At 37.6% G+C, this 21,304-nt stretch overlaps 1 protein-coding gene across 1 annotated transcript in view; it reads left to right on the forward strand.

Annotated features, from left to right (window-relative positions):
* RALGAPA2 (Ral GTPase activating protein catalytic subunit alpha 2) overlaps nt 1-20,826 on the forward strand; it is a 409,525-nt gene extending 388,699 nt beyond the window's left edge. The window contains 1 exon segment of the mRNA XM_043983629.1: nt 16,492-20,826. Coding sequence (XP_043839564.1) covers nt 16,492-16,646 — 155 coding nt within the window. The 3' untranslated portion in view covers nt 16,647-20,826.
* The last annotated feature ends 478 nt before the right edge of the window (nt 20,827-21,304 follow it).

Consider the following 21,304-nt stretch of genomic DNA (forward strand, 5'->3'; position numbering starts at 1 on the left):
AAACTTACTACAAAGATTTTTTTCCCCAGTTAACTATTTTCCTCTGATTCTAACTGCATTGATTTTTTTTTGTACATAGAAAAGCTTTTTTCTTTTATGTAATTGAAATTGTTCATTTTATCATTTGTGATCATAATTATTACATATCCCTTATTTGATTAAAACCCTTCCTTTCTATCCATATTTATGTAAAGTATTCTTTCTTCTCTCTATTCATTTATTATATGACCTTTAATATCCAGATCACATTTAGCCTAAACCTAAATTCTTCCAGATTGCTTTCCAGCTTTTTCAGCAATTTTTGTTGGATAAGGAATCACCCTACTAGATGGCATCCTGGTTTTATTGAACACTGTGTTATTAATGTTGCATTATTTCTGGGATATATACATAATTTGTTCCATTCAAACTTTCTGGTTTTTAACCAGTAATAAAGTTATCATTATTTCATATATACATATATATGCATATATATACACACATACATACATACACATATATACATATATATGCATACAGATAGATAGTTTGATGTTTGATGGCACTGCTAGGACCCTTTTTACCTTTTTTTATTGTTTACCATAAGCTTCTTGGCCACTGCTTCTCCATATGAATTTCTTCTTAATTTTTCTAGTTCCATGACATCAATATTCAGCATTTTAATAGCATAACACTGAATCTATAGATGAATTTAGATAGCATTGTTATTTTTCATTGTTATCATGGCCCAACCAGGACAAATTAATATCTTTCTAATTCATCTTTATTTCTCTAATTCATATTTTATAATTGTATTCATATGATTCCTGTGTGTTTCTTGGTAACTGGACTTCCAGATATTTTATATATTAGTCATTTGGATGTAATTTCTTTTTCTGTCTCTTTCTGTTGGTTTTGTTGGTGATATATACAAAATTGCTGGTGTTTTATGGGTTATTTTCTATCTAGCTACTTTATTAAAGTTATTTATTATTTGAAGTTTTAGTTGTCTCTAGAGTTCTTTAAGCAAGTCATCAAAGCAAAGTCATAATTTTGTTCGTAAGTCTGTCCTTATTTCCTCAGGTTCTTTATCTTATTGCAGTAGCTAGCATTTCTAGTGTTGACAATGGACATGCTTGCTTTTTACCTAATCTAACTGGAAACTTTCTTACCAGTGTTTCTCTGTTTTAAGTAATTCTAATTCTTAGTTATAGATAGAAAAGTCCATTTGTTCTACTTTTCAAAGGGTTTTTTTTTTTTTAGTAAAGTGTATTATATTTTGTCAAAAGCTTTTTTCCCATAGGTTGAAATAATGTGATTTCTATCATTTTTGTTGGTATATTATATTTCTATTTCTTTTTAATACTCAACAAAGCCTGCATTTCTGATATAATTTTAATGTTGCTTGAAGAATGTGTTATTTAATATTTATTGAAGATATTAGTCTATATTTTTCTTTCTTTGCTTTAACTTGCCCTAGTTTAGATATCAAAACTATGTTCATCTCATAGAAAGAATTGTTCCAATGTCTTCTTTCTTCATTGTTTACAAATAATATAAAACCCTAAAGTTGCAAACGACTGTCATATGATTATTCTCTTTGAAAAAAGTATGTATTGGTAAAACTTCCAGTTAAGGTGGTGCCATGAAAGGTTAGTAGAGAAGCCCAGTTCTCATACATAAATCCCAGCAACTAAAAGTACCTAAGAAAGATTAATAATAAAGAAGCTGAGAAAAAATTAGAAGTAAGCTCCTCTATAAACTCTATAACAGGGGAGGGGGGAGCCAGACCCTATCTAAGCTAGGGAAAGGAGGTGTGCCAGTAATATCAGCACAAGCTCTCATAATTTTATCTGAATTTGCCATCCATTACACTGAGCAGCAAATAGGGATCAGAAACCATTGTGCATGTCAGTAATGGGGACTTGAAGCCAGATCTCCACCCTGGCCTGTCAAAACAAAAGCAGTGACAGAATTAAATACCATACATCACAAGGAAGTTAGAACTGTGTGGACATTCTTTGGAGAATGAGGTATTGTAACAGGAGTCAGGGCTAACTCAGTAGCTGACTAATAGCACTAAAAGGGCTCTGCAGGAGGCCTTATCACCAATGATCTTTAGTACCCCAGTTGAGCCTTTTAGAGGCATAACGGGAACTGAACTAACTCATGACTGGGGACTGTGCAAAGAGAAAGAAGAGTCTAGCTGAGGATAGAACCCATGGTGGAGTCAACCCACAGATGACTGAAACAGAAACCAGGGACTAAAGCTTATGGTAGAACCTAATACTGGCTACCCCATCTAGAACAGCAGCAGAAACAAGATCCAGAATATAAGTGAGAAATGACAAAACAAGGCCTACCCAACCTATCCAGAAGACAGAAGGGAATTATACTAAGAAGAAAATTGCAAATCAATAACAGATCAAAAATAAAAATTAACAGAAGCAGTTACCCAAAATAACCTTAAAAGTACTATGTATTAAGAGATGGCCAAGAAGTAAACTCAGAAGAAGAGTATTACCCCACAACACATAGATGTAGGTCCTCAAGAAAATAAATGAGTGTTCACAAGGATAAAAGAATGGCTGAAATAAAGGAAGAAAGAGATTTAAAATAAAATTTTGAACTGAAAGTTGAGGAGCAAAAATGAAAATGAAAATAACTAGTTCAAAAGAAAAGGGGGGCAGCTAGGTGGCGCAGTAGACAAAGCACTGGCCTCGGATTCGGGAGGACCTGAGTTCAAATCCAGCCTCAGACACTTGACACTAGCTGTGTGACCCTGGGCAAGTCACCCTCGTAGCCCCGCAAAAAAAAAAAAAAGGTGGAAGACCTTACTCAGTAGATTCACTGAAAAATAGAATGAAACAAACAAGTCAATACCATAGCAAGAAATATTAGAAAAAAGTCAAAATATTGAAAAAATAGAAAAGGTAAGGTATCTTCTATCTAAAACAACTGATCTAGAAAATAGGTCAAGGAAAGAGAATTTAAGGGTCATTGGACTCCGTGAATACCATGACCAAATGGCCAAACCTCCCCCCCCAAAAAAAAACCCCACCCAAATCGGAAAACCAAAGAACTTATAAAAGAAAACCTCTCCATCTACTAGAACCAGAGGGTAAAGAAAATAAAAAGAACCTGTTACTCAGTTCCTAAAAGACACCATAAAGTGAAAACACTCACAAATGTCTTAACCAAAAAACAGAGCTTCCATGTTAATAATAATAATAATAAATAAGACAGGTAGCCAGGGGGAAAAAAGAAATCAAGTAAAAAGGAACCAACTACAGTCAGTATTATACAAGACTTGGCAGCAAATTACTTCAAGGAGAGAAAATTGTGGAATACATTATTCTAAGACATACAATAAAAGCATAAAATCAAGAACAATTTACCCTACATAACTGAATATAATCCTATTAGGGTTGGGAGTGGGGGTGGAGTAAGGGAGATAAATGTACTTTTAATGAAATTAAGGAATTCCAGGCATTTCTGATAAAAAGACCAGATTTGGAGAAAATCTTTGAAATGCAAACATTGGGGACAAGAAAAATCTAGAAAAATAAGTCTGAGCAATTCGAAGACTCTAATTATCAGGTACCTAAATTTTAATAAGATCCACAGAGATAAGTCAACAATCATTTATTAAGCACTTTCTATGTGCCAAATTCCATACTAAGCCCTGAGAATTCAAAGAAATATAAAAAACAAAACTATAAAACCTAGTCCCTACTCACAAGGATTCCTAATATCCTCAAAGGTCACAGTGGGAGATAAGTAAGACAAATGCAAGGTGAAGGTATGGTTTTGTTCTGGTATTTTTTTTATTGGCTTTAAGAAAAGAAAGAAATGTGAAGGGAAAGGAATACACTAAAGAGGGAGAAATGGTATCACATAAATGGAGTACATGAAGAGAACATACAAACATGGTAAGAAGAGTTGGCATCTAATGACCCCACTCTTATCTGAACCATATAAATGAGGGTTCACACAGGCACAAAACTCCATGTAGAAATACTAATTAAACTCAAGAAAACTATAAACACAAAGGGAATATAATAGAAATACAAGAATAAAAGTACATAGTAGAAGAGGGAATAAATCCAAGCAAAACAAAATTCAACTTCAGAGGGTGGATCATAAAATAGGGATTCAAAAGATATTTTTTTTAATGTAAGCATCAAAGATTGGAGTCTGAGCTTGGTAAAGAAAAGAAGGGTTAATTTAAGTCAGATTCTTTCTTTCTCTACCCTTTCTTCTTTATAAGTAATGAAGTGGGAAGAAAAGAGGAAACAGTATAAGGAGGGTTACAGAAAGGATTAGAAGGCAGAAAACAATGATATCTTGTTTGTCAGGGTCATACTTAAAACATAAAGATTCACAGTGTTTAAAAAACAATTGTGACACCAGTAAAATTATGCTTTGTATGAATTCCAAAAAGTCTGATTAGAAGAGATGAGAAGAAAATTTCACTTAAAGACATTGCAGATAATGAAGTAATGCTTTAGATATATTCACTTAATTGCATCGCATTTTAAGTACTTGAAGGAAAAGTTCTCTGAGTTTCAGGGAACATAAACAACAATATTACCATAGTTATGGATCTTAATGTGTCCCATTTGGACATAAACAAATCCAGTGAAAAAATAAACAAAGAAGTTAAGGACCTAAGGAGAATTTTAGAAAAGTTAAATATCAGAGATGTCTAGTAGTTACAGAATGGGGAAAAAAGAAACATGAATATTTCTTAGCTTTGAATGTCTGCAATTAACACCCACCCTCTGTGTGTGTGTGTGTGTGTGTGTATCTCATGATCATTGATTTCATTTTTCTAACTCTTCATTTCTTCCATCTACTCCTGGAGTGCTTATGACCAAGATTTCCTACCTTCTTCTCTTTCCTCCTTTCTTTCATTTTCTCCCTCCCTGTCTTTCTTTTGACATTAATTATCACTACTTGTACCCTCAATTGAAATATTTTAAAAAGAACAAATACAATTCTCATAACATACATAGTCTAGGAAAACAAATTCCCGTATTAAGTAAATCCAATATATATATATATATATATATATATATATATATATATATATATATATATATATATATATATATATATATATATATATATATATATATATATATATAATTCTGCAGAGAGTAAGAGAATTTCAAAGTGCAGAATACCAGGGGGGTTGAGTGGGGTAGGTTATAAAGACCTTTGAACACCAACCAGAGGATTTTATATTTGATTAGGAGGTGATAGGAAGACACTGGAGTTAATGAAGTAGAGGAGTGATACAGTCAGACCTGGTTTTAGGAAGATCAGTTTGATGGTTGCTTAGAAGAGGCTATTACAGTAGTGTACGCATGAGGTGGGAAGGGCTGCCACCTGGGTAGTGGCATTGTCAGAGGGAGAAAAGGTAGCACTTTTGAGAAGTGTTGCAAAATGGAATTGACAGACCTTGGCAATATGGAGTGGGGAGAGAGAAGAATGAATGACACCTAAGTTGTGTACCTAAGTGATGGGGAAGTTCAAGATGTCAAATAGGCAGTTAAAGATGCAAGACTAGAGGTCAGCAGAGATATTAGGGCTGGATAAGTAGATTATTTGAGCATCATCAGTGTAGAGATAATAATTGAATCCATGGAAGTCAATGATATCACCAAGTAAAATGGTATAGAAGAAGAGGGCCCACGATAGAGCTACATGGGCCACCCATGGTTAGCAAGTGTCACTTGGCTAAATATTCATCCAAGAAGACTGAAGAGACAGAAGGTAGAATGAAAACCAGGAGAGAGTAGTGTACCTGTACCTGTCCCCCCCCCCACCCCCTCAAAAAAAAAAACAAACCTAGATAGAAGAGAATATCTTGATGGTAATAGGGAGCCACTAAATATATGTTGAGGAGACTTTGGAAAGAAAAAAATTACAAGATTTGCCAAGTGACTGGATTTATGGGTTGACCAAGAGAGCAGTCAAAGATGACACTGAGAACATGATCAACAGTGTCAACAGCAGCAGAAAAGTCAAGAAACATGGTGATTGAGAAAAAAGACTATTAGATTGGAAATTAAAATATCATTGGTAACTTTGAAGAGAGTAATTTGGTTAAATTACGAGGTTGAAAGCCAGACTGTAAAAAGTTAAGGCAGTGAGAGGAAAGATAGTGGGGTCTTCTCAAGGAGTTTAGCCACAAAAGAGAGGAGAGTGCTAGTGCTACTGGGGATGGATGAATCAAGCGAGGATATTTTTAGGATGGGGGAAACATGGGCAGATTTATAGGCATTAGGGAATCAACCAGTATACAGGGAGAGATTGAAGATAAGTGAGAGTAGGGGTGATTCAAGGGGTAATCTGCTGAAAATGCCAGGATGGAATGGAATCACTTGTCACAGAATTTTAGAATTAGAAAGGCACCTTAGTGGTCATTTAGAATAATCAATTTTATTTTTAAAAAGGAATTGCTTTTGCAACATATTTGACAAGTAGTTATCCAGACTTTGTTTGAAGTAATACAATGAGGGAAAACCCACTAACTATTGAGGGAACCCTTGTCACGTATGTATAATACCAATTGTTAGGAAGTTTCTCCTGACTCAAATTCTCAAATTTGTGATCCTATCAATTTGAATGTTCCTTCCAATGATACAGATTGCAACCTATCCATTTATGCTAATCTATACTACTGTTGTCCATATTCCCCCATAAGTTTACCAAAGTGGGGCCACCCAACATGCTGTGAAGGCCTTCCTCTCTTTCTCCTGACATTGCACAAGTGACAATTGAAAACTGTCTACCTGCCATCCCTAACCTTTGCCATATCAACCCTTCTCTTCTTCCTATCATATAATTTCTTTTTTTTTTTAATGGGTGCTACAAGATGGCAGAATGGTCACTTCCCGTTTCACTTTCTTTAGGGGGGGGGGGGACACAGGCAATGAGGGTTAAGTGACTTGCCCAGGGTCACACAGCTAGTAAGTGTCAAGTGTCTAAGGCCGGATTTGAACTCAGGTCCTCCTGAATCCAGGGCCAGTGCTTCATCCACTGTGCCACCTAACTGGCCCCCTCTCATATAATTTCATAATGTTATCTGTTACTCCTGTTCTTCAGAGTTTCTCTGAAGAGTTGCTCATACCCAGCATGGCCCTCTCTATTGCTCTTTGTGTGACATTCAATTTTTAGTTTTTTAAAAACTGTTGTATTACATGTCTCGTTGCATACATCACCAATAGAACAGCTATATTAAAAAGATGGGCCTTCAATGGAAAGCATTGTGATTTCAATTCTGGGCCTAACTCATTATTTATCTGTGTTCTTTGCCGTGTGTGTGTGTGTGTGTGTGTGTGTGTGTGTGTGTGTGTGTGTGTGTGTGTGTGTGTAGGGATGGATACACATATGTATAATCTGGGCAGTAAACAATCAACAGTCTTATTATGTGCCTACTTTGGGGCAGATGCTGTGCTAAGGACTGAGTATTCATATGCCATAAAAAAAATCTTAAATCCCTACTCTCAAAGAATTGAAATGTTTTTATCTAGCTGAAATTTACTTCTTGCACTTTCCACCTGTGCTCCTATTTTTGCTATCCAGTACCAAACAGAACAAGTCTAATTCCCCTTTCACCAAATCAAAGGTAAACTCAGAGATACATCAGTTAAGTGAAGTCATCAAAGACTTCTTCCTTACAATCATTATACTAATCACTTCAAGGAGAAGTCTTTTCCCAAGCTAATGAGAAAAGAAAGGCCAAAGGGTACATGAGAAACTGGTTAGGCTTCTAGTGAAAATGATGGAAAAAAGATTTGCCATTTCATTAAAAAGTACTTTCCTCACAACAACCTTGAGATAGGCATATAAAGTAGTACTAGGCAGGTCATGGTACTGTAATTAGAGTACTTGACCTTGAGTCAGGAAGGCCTGAGTTCAAATCCAGCCTCTGACACTAGTCTAAAGACCCTAGGCAAGTCACTCTGCCTTAGTCTCCTTATCTGTAAAAGGAGAATAATAAAAGCACCTACCTCCCAGAATTGTTGTGAGAATAAAATTACATTTATAAAGTGCTTTTCAAACTTTTATACAGCATTATATAAATTCTAGGTATTATTACAAATTAGAAAACTGAGGCTCAAGCAAATAGATGTCAGATATGCCCACGATTATATGGTTGCTAATTGGAAGAATAGGGTCTTTCTAGTCCATTGGCTCTAAGACCAATGATCTTTCCAGTCCACCGAGCTGCTTCCTTTTCTGACTGTAGCTGTGTGTTTCACCTGGACACCCCAAGGGTGGGCAGATCTGTCTATAATCACATAATATTGTGATGGAGTCTTGTAATTATGCAGCTGGACTAGGTGACCTGACTTCTAGTAAAATAAATTGTAATCAACTTTTTCTCCGTTCTGGATCAGATGACTTCCAGACAAACTAAACTTGCTCCTAAACCAATATGACTTATATTGGAGAAGCAAATAAATAATTCCTCCACCAGTTTGTTCTCTTAGCACCAATCTGTGATCTACCCAGCTGTCCAGCTGTCCTAGCTTCTAGCTACAGAATCGGAAATTCAGGGGTAAGGACCAAGCCTTAGAAAGATGAAGCCAAGCCCTGAGCCAGGGCCAGTACATGGCCACTGCTATTGGAGTGGAAATGTTGGGATGAGCCTTTAGGCCATTTGGAAATGTTAATCAATCTGGATAATTCCCAGGGGTCTTAGGTTGCCAGCCCATACAATAGGAGATGTTGGAGTTGAGTTTGTAGGCTGCATCCAGCAACTACCTGCACCTGTTCCCTCACTCAGGCCCATTCCAAGAGATCTGAATAGCCCAGGCAGCCATCCCCAGTGAGCTTTCTGATCTCCAGCTCTTTTTTCCCTTTCTCCATTACTTCATTTAGCATTCCCCTTACTTTGGTGGCCAAATCGGCTCTTCTTTTCTGCCTCCAGCTGCAAAATGGATTCTGTCCCCTTATTAATCAGTTTCTGGTGATGTGTTCAGTTACAAGACATAGGAAGGAGTATCCTCCACATAGGTGCCAAATTGATTTTCCTAAAGCACAGACCTGACCATTTCCTTCTCGTTCTCAGTAAACTCCAGTGACTTCCTTTTATTTCTAAGATCAAATATAACCCGCTGTTTGGCGTTTCAAGTTCTTCAAAAATTGGACCCTTCCTTCTTAACGTATCACTTAGCTGCGTGGGCTCTGTGGTCCAGCCATAGTGACCTCCTTGATACTCCTCATACACACTGCTCCATCTCCATTTCTCTGTCTGCACTTGTCTACCCCATGCTTGGAATGTTCTCTCCTCACTTGAATCTTTTAGAATTCTTAGCCTTCCTGGAAGACTTTTCTCAAACACTTACCTTCTACAGGAAGCCTTTTCCTCTAAGTTTACTGTGTTCTATAGCTTATATTTTTGCTTTTTCTTGTACTGTATGCCCATTGTGTTTTGCACAATGTCTAGGACATACTAAGCATTTAGTAATTGCTTATAGATTGGTTAATTGTTCCTTTGTTATTGAAAACTTATCTCCACCAAATCCCTGAGGGGAGACCCACAGGCCTTATTTAATTTTTTTTTAATTTTCAATTTCTTTTCTCCTCCCCCACTTACCACCTTCCCCCATTAAAAGAGAAAGAAAAACAAAAGCCTCATTACCAATATGCATGTCAAGCTAAACAAATGTTTTCCATTAGCTTTGTCCAATATAATGTCTCCATCTGCATTTTTGAGTACTATCATCACCTCTCTGTCATGAGGACCCACATGCTTTACCCTGCTGGTACATCAATGGTTTCTTAAAGTGCCTAAGGAAATTACTTATCTTTTTTACTATGGCCAATCTCTTGTAATGGGAAAAGACAAACTACCCTCTCTGGTGACTCATGTATACTATTGTTACTAAAAGATGCATTGAATAAAACATTCTTCATTTGTATCATTACTTTTTGTACTTTTCAACTTATGCACCTGCTTGAAGAACATTCTCCATGAAAGTTATTTCCAGAAAGCTACTCCAGGCCACTGCTTTCCTGCTAGGATGCTTCCTTCATGGGGCTATGTTTGAGCCAGCTGCTCTTCTCTCCCTAAACAAGTGAACAGCACATTGTTGGTCAGGGTTCCAAATCGGTGTAGGGAGTAAAAGAGATATGTGGAAAAAGTAAATAACCGGGCTTATTCTTCATCATAGGGTTAGTTTATTCAGTGGTAACTGGCATATTAGCTCTAATGAGTATAGATCACAGAATCTCAAAATTAGAAGAGACCTCAGAGGCCCCATTCTACCTCTTCAGTATCTCCTATAGAAAACAGCCACAGAAGACAAAAGCTTTTTAAATTAGCTTCTCTGACCACTCATTAACTCTAAATGCGTGTCATCTTTCCATGTTTGTCCACTTAATACAGCTCTGAATGTATAGCTTTAATATATAAGTCCCTAGACTCTTGCAAGTATTTGAATACTCTGATAAGATACTGACTTTTAAAGGCTTATTTTTAATAGTACTGTACAGTTAGAAAATGCATTCATATGCATCATCTCATGTGAGGTGAGATGAAATAATATAAGTATCATTAGCTGCATTTTATAATTTTAAAAAATTGAGACCTCAGAGGTTATAAGAGCTCAATCTAGATGTAAAACCAGGTCTTCTGACTCCAAGTCAAATGTCCTTTCTACTGTACCATGCTGTTTCTCTCCTCATAACCCATTTTGTCTTGCCTACTGATTCATAGCCTCAAGGCACCTCTGATTTCATGTTGAGGGCATGTGATGCTTGTGCTCCCTGTAATAATTCAGACCAAGCCCCAAACATGGCTGTCTCTGAATCTCCTTAACTCAGCTACAGATTGGCAGTTATTGAGACATTCTCTTTGGTCCAGCATACATACCACATCAGCCTGTGTCTGGGGAATATGCTGAGGAGAGGAACAAACCATTCCTCATCAGCAATTACAAAGAAGTCCTTTATTGTTAGCTGTACCATCTGTTTTCCTGGTTTCTACCACCATATCCTGTATGCATGGCCAAGACTGAGACAGTTGGGGTAGAGGAAAGAGATCAACACAACACCTTTCAAAAGGCCTTGGGTGCCCGTACTGCTGCCCCACCGGTGGCAATCTGCATCAGCAGCAACACCACCTAACACCACATTATGGGAGTCTCCAAGAGCAGGGTTTTTTTTTCTCTGTAATCTTGATAGTTATGGGATGATATTTTTAAATGATTCTAGTAAGGGGGAGGGAGTCACACTGAGACTTAGTGTGACCTGCTAAGTAAAAGGATTGGCCCTTCATTTACAAAAGGTGTAAGTATTGTTTAAACCTAAAGGGCTCATGGAGGCAGTTAATTGGCACAGTGGCTAGGATTTGGAGTCAGGAAGACCAGAGTTTGAATCCTGCCTCAGATACATACTAGGTGTATGATCCTGGGCAAGTCACTTATCTTTTCTGTATTTCAGTTTTCTCATTTTGTAAAGTGGAAACAATTGTAACACCCACCTGAAAAGGTTGTGGTGAGGATCAGTTGAGTGCTTTGCAATCCTTAAAGCACTATATAGTATTGTTATTGTTATGGAACACATTGATTACTACCAACAGAGTTGTTAAATTCATTGTATCCATTAATAATTGGTTAAGAAGGAAAATATTATCACCAAGTCCTAAAGCATCTTCTCCTTGAGCCACAACAATGGCACGTTTGTATTTGAAATAAAGCTCATTGATACAGCTTGCTGTTCCTGTTGTCTACCAGCTTCATTCTGGTAGGAAAATATCTTTTTCGTTAATATTTTGGGCTGTATAACTGCATTTTTATCATTATATACAACTATATATTTGGAATGTATAACTTTACATTTGTTTAGGTGAATCTTATCAGTAAAATCACAATAGTGCTGCAACTGACCCTGATCACTGTGCCAACCTTTACAGATGGGGTCAGCAGGAAAATCCAAGTTTACAACTGTGGCCAAATGCAGACAATGGCACACATCACTGATAAATGTCCTTTGTCCAGATTTGATTGTAGTCAAATGACACTGAATTGGGGGGGGGGCACCGTTGCCTGCTTCAGAAAGGTAATGTGCCTGCTAAGGAGAGTTTACAAGGGATAAGTTGGAACTGGTGGGAAAAGAATCAAAACTTAAGGAGGGGGAAAAAGTTAAAATCATGTAAAGCCTTCTTTGCTGCATGGTCACAAAGAATCTTGTTGCTTTTTTCATCAAGAATAGTTTTGCCTTTAGGGTTCTCCTACCAAATGTCCTTTCTCAGTGTACTTGTCTGGTATGATGAATACTGGTTGTCAGTCTAGATATTTCCTTTGCTCCAAAATAGTGACATTGGGTGGCAAAAGCATTTCTGTATGGATATACTGTATACTGTATATAATATAAAACCCATTAAGCCATTAGCCACCAAATAAAAGGGGCTTTAGAATTGTATACTTGGATGCATTACAATAACTGGTTAGCTTTTTAGGCTGTCTTCGAATTTGAAAAGTTCTTATTGTAAACTATGCCCTTTGATTCACTCTAGACATGGTATATATGAGGACATTGGGCCGGGCTTTTTTCATGTGGTAACTTGGATTCTAAGGAAAAGCTTTTAAATGTGAACATAAGCTTAGTTTCGGCTGTTGGTTCACCATTAGACATGGTGAAAGGTGATTTTAACATCCTGTTTCATCATCACAGTATATATGATACAAATGAGAAATGTGATCGTGCTAGTTTGATAGCACGACTTGCAGTGAAGTCCCCAAATGGTCTGCGAGTTAAATGCCTGTTACCAATGTACAATCTTCACTTCAGGTTGTAGGTATGTTGTACACCACTCATCTGACTTTGTGTTCTTTCCCTTTAGATTAGAATATATAAAGGTCTCAATACCGTAATTGGCCAAGGTAAGCCTGACCCTGCCCGCAGGTTTGCTCAGTGCACGGTGCTAACTCTCTTTTCAGCAGATCTACTAACCAGTCTCCTTGGTTGCTCATGTTAAGCTGAAATCTGGCCATCCTTCTCTTTTTCTGGCCCTCTCCCTTTTTCACTGCCTTTCATCCTTCCTTCCAAAATGTGCATTCCAAGAACCAGGCTGGAAACAAGTAGCCCAGACAATTCCCACCTGACTAAGTAGCGGCACTAACAGCCCTGCTGCCTGGCTGCTCTCTGACAGGCTCGCCCTGTCCCTGCATGTCTGAGCCTCAACGGAAAACACATACTTTGTCTTTCTTCTGCTCCTGTTTGCTTCGGGCGGAATCTGACACCAACACCTGCCATACTGGAAAATGTCTTTGTTGCTTCCACTTTTGTTTGAATTGCTGCAGGGGAGCCAATGGGAGTTAAGTCCATTTACTTTTTTGTTGCCTAAGCACCATGGAATAGGATCTTGAGATGGGGCCCGATAAGAAGCGGCACGTGCTGTGCTGGCCCTTTGAGTTAGCTCAGCTTAATAAATGCCTCTCTTTCTGGGGAGGGCAGATTGCCGAGCTTGGGCTGCTGAATGGAACAGCTGGGGGAGGAAAAGGAAACAAAGGCGGGGAAGCACAGAGTGCCATGAACCTGGAGATTGGGGGTGCGGTTTAGGACCCAGAGAGCAGGCCGGCCACACGCCAGGTGTGACCTTTGCAAGCTTCTCGGTTCTGCTTGTTTGGGCAGTTTCCAAAGTACTGATCGAATGGAAGCAGCATCCTGGCTGGATACACTCTCTGGTAGGCTGGGTTTAGGCAGAGGGGGCTGCTCTACTGAATTAACTCCTTACAATCTGATCCCCAGACGCATGGAGCCTTTGAAATTTAAAAAAACAAAAGTCAAACCACCTTTCTGAGGGAGAAAGTCAGTATGGATGGTCCTTTCTTAACCACATTGGAGCACATTAGAAGATAGGACAAAATCACTTCATTTGTTTCCATCAGATCACGTATTCATTGGGGATGACAGTTCAGCTTAGTATTTTGGTTTGTTGGAAGCACCCCTAACACTGATCTTTTAAAATGTCATTTAATCAGTGTATTTCAGAAGAGCAGAAATGTGTTCTAGAAAGCTGACCCCCATTTCAAAACTGCAAGTTCTTTTCTTAGTGATGGATCAAGCCCAGATTTTTTAATTGCCCTAAATAGGGCTTCAAGTTGGCCACTTAGAGGAGAAACAGGCCATAAATTTCAGATCATCCAGTTTGTAATCCTAAAAACAGATTTTTTTAATCTCCTTCAGATGTAAGTTTCATGCAGTGTTACTTATTTGTCCACATGTGTGTGTATATACTCCCATTTTCTTTGACCAGAGTCATGAAGTAGACTCAAGTATATTATCTGAATAGAGTTCCAAGCTTCTATTGCAAGAAAATGGCCAAGTCATTAGAGTTCATGCCAGACAGCTTGCAAGTGGAATTATAATATTTGTATGAAAGCCTTTATCTTTTGTGGTTATTGCTTGCTCATTCCGCAGCTGCCGTCTCCCTATCAATCAAGACGATTTAGTGGGAGCTTCAAGGTTGATTGCATAGTTAAGGACTTGCCAGAAGAAAGTTTTTGACTGATGGAATGTCCAAACTCTAAAGGCTCATGGAATGCTGTGGGTGATTCTGGGTGCTGAGGTGTGGCTTAGCCTTTTTACGGACACGCTTTTGCCTGTTTGAACTGTACAGCTTCTCATAAGCACAGGAGCCCTATTGTTAAAGAGCTTGCATGAATATTGCTTGAGCTTGCCCAGTTGGCAAAATTTGTATTATTTTGACCATCTGCCATTCTGCTTAGCTGTAGGAACGCAAGCTACCCTCCTGCTTTCTCCCTGGGGAAAAAATCAGAATGTTTCTCCTCCTAATCCAGAACTAACAAAGGTCTACTTTTTCACAGTTAACTTCTTTAAACACCAACACATATTTTACATTTATTTGCAAGAGAATATTCTTTCCTTTTCTTTCCCTACCTAAGTCCTCTCTCTCTAAAATATACATCTGGTAAGTGAAAAATAATTCTAGTTTGTAATGTGAAGTCGTTCATACAATTGCTTATTAAGTATTAAGTATTTCAGGATGGAAAATTGCCTGGAATTAGCAACTGAGTCAGAGCATGGGTTTTTTGTTAGGGTTGTTTTTTTTTTTTTTTTAAGTTAAATGCTAGTACATTTCATTAGCATGCTCATTTGATGGGGAGATGCATTTTAATGATCCTTCTTTGTCCTACTATGACAAAGTATGGCTCCCTGTCTTTGTCATAGGCAGCCTGATTTTAAAGACAAAACTAGTGGGAGGGAAACAGAGCTCTCGCTCCATGTGCTTTACCAACTTTATTGAATGCCTGAGTTTGGCCCAGAAGAAATAAGAGAAAACATAGGTCTCTCTGTGGTTATAACCCTTTAAACTATTGGTTTTTCACTATACACCAAGGAAGTTGATACCAGTGGTCTCAGCTTGCTCTGTGTCCACTGGGGATTTGATTTTTGGAAGAACTGATTTGGGGACTGCTTAGTGGTAGTCTCAAGCCAGACCAGTTGAAAGATACAAACTATGCATGAAATAACCCCTCTGATATGGCCTGAATCAAATTAATCTGAAACGCTAACTGTTAAAAAGCAAACCCCTGAAGAGAAGCCATGTTAATAAGATGATAGAACTATAGCTCTTGAATATTTTCCTTATGGGGAAACCTGGGCTGTAACACAAGTGAGGCTGATGAAATGGCCTTCTCGCCGACTGAATTGTCCTGGGGAAGGCTGGCCTGCAGCAGCAACAACCTCCCTGTATTGCAGGAGACATTCTTGTATTCCTCTGAGCTTGATTAGAAGTGTCCTGGGAGAAGCTGAAAGCTGCAGATGGGCAGGTTTTAAGTTTATTCATTTTTTCCAGAGGTAAATGGCTATATCCGCTTGTGTTCTGATTCAAACAAGCTATTTAATTCTGACCTCTAGTCAAAGCCACCTTGGGGAAATAATTGAGTTGTAACTTAATGTGTCAAATATCAACGTGTAAGTACCTGTAGATGCCATTGGCACTATTGGGGATTCACTAAGCTTTGCAAGAAGTTTCTAGAGACTTTTTGGAGGATCAATAGAATGTGAGGCTCTAGGGTTGATGCCTCTTATAATTTTGTATTCTCCAGTTTGGCTTGTGGGTAAAACATCCACACTGGGCATTGTGGAATTTAGAGCTGGAATGGGGCTTTAGAAATTGTCTAATCTAATAGACCCATTTTGTAGATGAGAAAACCAAGATGCAGAGATTCCAAGTTATTTATCTGGTGTCACACAGGTAGCAAATTGGATTTGAACTGATGTCCTCTTATGTCAGATTCCACGTGGTTTCCTTTCTACATACCTGCCAAACTTTAAATACTCAACAAAGATCAAGTAATGATAAAGAAAACGAATATACTTGAAGCCCATTTGAATAAGAAGCTAGCTAGAGCCACCCTGCTGCTGAGCTGAGCTTACAGTCTCATATCTTTCTTCATTTGAAACATTGAAGAAAAGCCTTTAACTCTGCTCTCCTTTGTCTTTTCTCTGCTTCCTTTGCAGATAGCCTCACCACCAGTGTGAGCGCTGACCTTCCTGCTTCCATGGGAGGAGAGGTGGCCAGTCAAACGTCTCCATCACTTACCCGTGCCCCCAAACTGAAAGGCTCTGGGAAACTTCGTCGTTCTGCTAGTGCCCTCAGCAAATCTTCAAATTAAAGTACATTAGAAACTGAGACATCTCAAAGAAAATGTTTGAGCTAACTCCAAATAGGCAGTATCAGCAATTGTCTGAACTTCACAGGATGATTTTGTGCTATAAAATCACAGTTCCTTCCAAAGAAGAAAAGAAAAATTCACCACCAAACAAGGTTCACTTCCCTCTCCCTTGTGCATTATTTGTGACTAGACTAGGAACAGCAAGTACAAGGAATCCTATGTGGCTTTTGATGTGTATCACAGGTAACAGGTTTTGTGTAACTCAAGTACTTTTTTCTTATTTATAAGCAGAAGCACAACTGTCATAGGAAGATATAAAACAGGTATTGAAGCAAATTGTTTATGGAACTGTCTTTGGTTGTATTGATTTCATTAATAATGACTATGATATTAGTATTTGTGTTTTAGTTTAAAAAAAAAAAGCTTTCATCATCATAGAAAACTGGCTTTCCCCAAGGGCTTTTCCTCATGGCCCAGAAGTGATTTCACTTCAGTTTGATTCACTCACTTCACTACCTAGTCAGATATCAGGATGTAATTTTCCACCAGATATCCACTAGCACTGGATAAGTTTAAATGATAATCTGTAGAGCTTCCAGGTCGTAATTGAGAGATATCGCAGCATTGAAGATTCAGCTTTCTGGGATCACAGGTCAAGTCAAATTATAGCAAATCCTCATTCATTGATAATCTTCCATAAAGAAAAGGATGAGCAGAACAGTATTCACTATATCAAAAGCTGTTTATTTGAACAGATAGTTTAAAGTCTACAATTTGAATCTGTAACCTCTATTACTTAACCATTATTCAAAACCTGGGTAATCTGTTTTCATGTAGATTGTCATTATAACAGTAACTAACTAAGATATGACCAGCACTCTTGAAGGACTTGAGTTCTAACCCATAGTAAAGCCTCATTTGCTAAAAATGCTTTTCTCTTTGTGCCCCAAGTCTTAACTTCATCGTTCCCACCACTATAACTATAACCACAGAAGAATTTCAACATACAGATTCCATTTCTTCAGCCTCTTAAGAAGGGCACAACTATATACTGAGAGGCAATGTTGTGCATGATTCTATACTAGACATTGTGGGGATAAAAACCATTAAGTATCTATATAGAGCCCACTGTGTGCCAGGTGTGAGATGCACTATTGCAGATGAAAGGCCAGAAACACACAAGAAAAATTGCCTGGAGTTGACCCCACTTCTGAGTAAATAAATAAATATACTTTGTGGCCCCAATCATTACTTTATTCTAATTGGCTAATGTCAGAGACCTACCAGCTAGCCACTGAGTTCAATCCCTAGTTATTAAAGCTTCAGGCTACACTAAGACTTTTGGGGCACCCAGTACATTTACTTTTAAGATCATCTCCAAAGTGCATAGCTCCCCATTAGCTAACACTGAACTTTTTCATAAACCAAGAGACGTAAACCCAATCAGAGAAGGATGAGGCAGGGAGATAAGTGTGAGCAAGTCAGGACTGGCAGTTGATGATGAATGTGATGAATGCTCAAGGTCACAGAAGAAATCAGATCATGTGAATGATATTAACTCTTCCTCTTTTCCTTTTTTCTTCTCTTCATTTCCCTTTCTAGTTTCATGTAGTTATATGAAATACCTTCCTGACACCTTTCATTTGAGGGTTACTATGAAGGCCTGAAAAAATGGTGTCTGTACAATCAGTCTATTCCTATGTACACAGTCATTTTGACCATTCGGATGGCGCTAACTTCAGACAAAACAGTAGAACCAGTTGTGTGTGTAGTCAGCCTCAAGCCCTTGCCTGACTTTCAATAATGCATGTAAGCCTAGTTCGTCGGAAGTCAGGAAACCTCTAACTCACCCTTAGGAAGGGTTCAGACCTTCTAGTCCCTTTCTTTTCAGGTCACTGAACTGTGTCCCATAAGGATTTTAGGAATTAGAATTCTTTTCTAGTTCCTAGAGACATGCCATCCCCCCAAAAAGCATTTGTATATTAGCTTGGACGTAGGCAGGTAGTTGGGGCATTTCAAGGAGCATAAGGGAAAATTCAATCACTTCAGATTGTTTTTGTTTTGTAAACTAGTCTATTTATGTAAGTATTCTCTGGCTCCTTATCATAGACAGTATCATGAATAGTTGATTTTCAAGGTTTTTTCCTGATTATGCCAGCAAATACCTCATCCCCATTTGTTATATTTTAAATCTGCACGACACAATGGCAAACAGTCATTTAAGCTTTTTTATTAGTTTTGTTTTTTAAACAATGTAGAAGAGCCTGACTAATAGGCTAAGTAAACTTATGGTTTCTCAATTTGGAGTTGGCCCAGAGTTTGTTCAGATAACTCTTTGAGGAACATAAAATCATCAGGTGTCATGAAGGCATGTAAAATAACTGGATTTCTAAGAGAGGTGATGATGATGCATGTCAACATAGAAGAGGCCAAATTAAAGTCCCTTTATTTCATAATGATTATGGTACAGCACCACAAGCTTGTGCCACTGTATTTCAGGGCGCACTCTGTGCTACCCTTCCAATTACAAATTCTGACTGTCAAAAGCTTGTGACCAAGACCCTGCAGTTTGCTTCAGGGATAGACACAAGCATATTTAGCTCATGCTTTATTTTCTGTGGCAAAAGGGGGGAGGGGCTAATTTCATCTACAATTTTTATGACCAAAAATTACAAAGAAAAGAAAATAGGTTCTTTCTAGAGATGATTTACATGCTTGGTAACAGATTTAATTGGGAGGGTTTTTTTTGAGAAAAATAATTTTATGTACAAATGGACTATAATCATTTTTACTATTGGGTGGTTCGTTATCTCACTTAGAAAAGCAAATATTGCACCTTCATAATAAATGCCTTTCAGCAAAATTGAGTTGATAATCAGTCAGCACACACCCCTAGGTACCAGTGCTGACAAATCACATTAGCAGGTCAACCATCTGTGAATTAAAGTGTCCCTAATTAGACCTAAATGTGATAAGACTTGTTGGCTTTAAGACAGTGTTAGGTATGCCGAGTTCTCCCTTGTCTGCATGTTACTCTGATGCTCTATAGCTAAAAACTAATGTAGCAAAATCTCATGGACTATTTTTGTTCTGAAAAATACTACTACTAAAAAGGGGGAGAAATGAAACACCTAAACTAGACAAAAACAAGAAAATTCAGCCATATCAAATGACGATCACAAGTGTCTTTAAATGCATGCACTCAATGACACAGGACCTAGGAACTACAGGGTAAGGGTAGGGTTTGTAGCCTTAGATTTGGTGGCTTGTGTTGATTGGCCAAACCCTGAGCCTTATTTTTTAAAAATCATGCAGATTCATATAGCAATGCAAATAATCTCTAGATCTTTCCTCAGGTCTAATTAATCTGTTCTTCCTCCGATGTTGAATTTTTTTATCATGTATAACAATTTGAGGAATACTTTAAAATTTACTGTGACTTCTTAATAATTGTTTTTATCTCTTCTGTACGTGAAACTAAATTCCATATGGGACAAGCCATTGTTTTTAGTTACATCAATATCTCTGTAAGATACATACATTAAGTGAATGTTTTCTGTTTCCATGTCTACAATGTTTAGTGTGTGTGTAAATAAGAAAAGGTATTTGATAAATTCAGTAAAAATTAAGTTATAATGTGTCATCTGCTTTTGATTTTGTTTTTCCTTTATTTTACTAAAACCTAACATCAAAGTTTAAAACTAGGTGACTTTCCAGTCATGCATTGGATGTTACTACTCTTTATGCAGACTTATATGGTACCTGCTTTTGTAGACATTTCTTCATACCAGGGCAAGAACTGCTGGCAAAGGCAGACCTGATCCCTAAAAACAACAGAAAGAAATGCTTCCTCTTAACTACTTCAGCTTGGCTTTGGAGTTGTTTCTCATTTGTGATAACATGTTGATAAAGTAATTTAGAAGGGCTGCACTTGTGTCCTATATATTTAATTTATTTACGTTTTGATTATTTGATGTGAGGATATGGTGGTTATTAGTCACTAATAAAAACAAGTGTCATATTTATGCAGGGTGAAGTAATTCTAATGATATTTTCCCCTAATGATGACCCAAAGGTTTACCTTCCAAATTACACAAATTCAGAAGTTACATTAATTAAATTCTCTCTGTGTACATGAAGTGTAGTGTTAAGAGCAAAATAAAAGTTGAATTCATAGAAATGTTATTTGCATGAAATTTGCACATCCATTTCTTAATGTGTTAAAGCAAATGGTATAAAAATCCAAAAATGGTTCATTTGATCTGATATAGCATGCTTTGGTGCCCTAAAAATGTCAACATAGAATTGTCATCAAAGGATTCATATGTCATCTTAACCCCTTTACTTTACAGATGAAGAAACTGAGGCCCAGAGAGCTTGTGGTTTGTCCAAGGTTCTTGAAGTAGCTGAGCCAGGATTCAAACACCAGTTTTCTAACTCCACCTCTAGCATTCCTCCACTCTAAAATGCTGTCTACCACATACTCTAAAAATTTCACATGCCGGGTTTTCTCACTGATAAAACAGGTGGTTATTAGATTTATTTTCATGGACTTTGTCCCTAATATTTAAATGAGAAGTATATAGCTTGCACAAATTGTGTGTCATAAGTCTCTTGTGATATAGCTTCATTTAAGTCAAGCATAAAATGAGAAGCAT

This window comes from Dromiciops gliroides, chromosome 2 (genome assembly GCF_019393635.1).
Source record: "Dromiciops gliroides isolate mDroGli1 chromosome 2, mDroGli1.pri, whole genome shotgun sequence".
Lineage (NCBI taxonomy): Eukaryota > Metazoa > Chordata > Mammalia > Microbiotheria > Microbiotheriidae > Dromiciops > Dromiciops gliroides.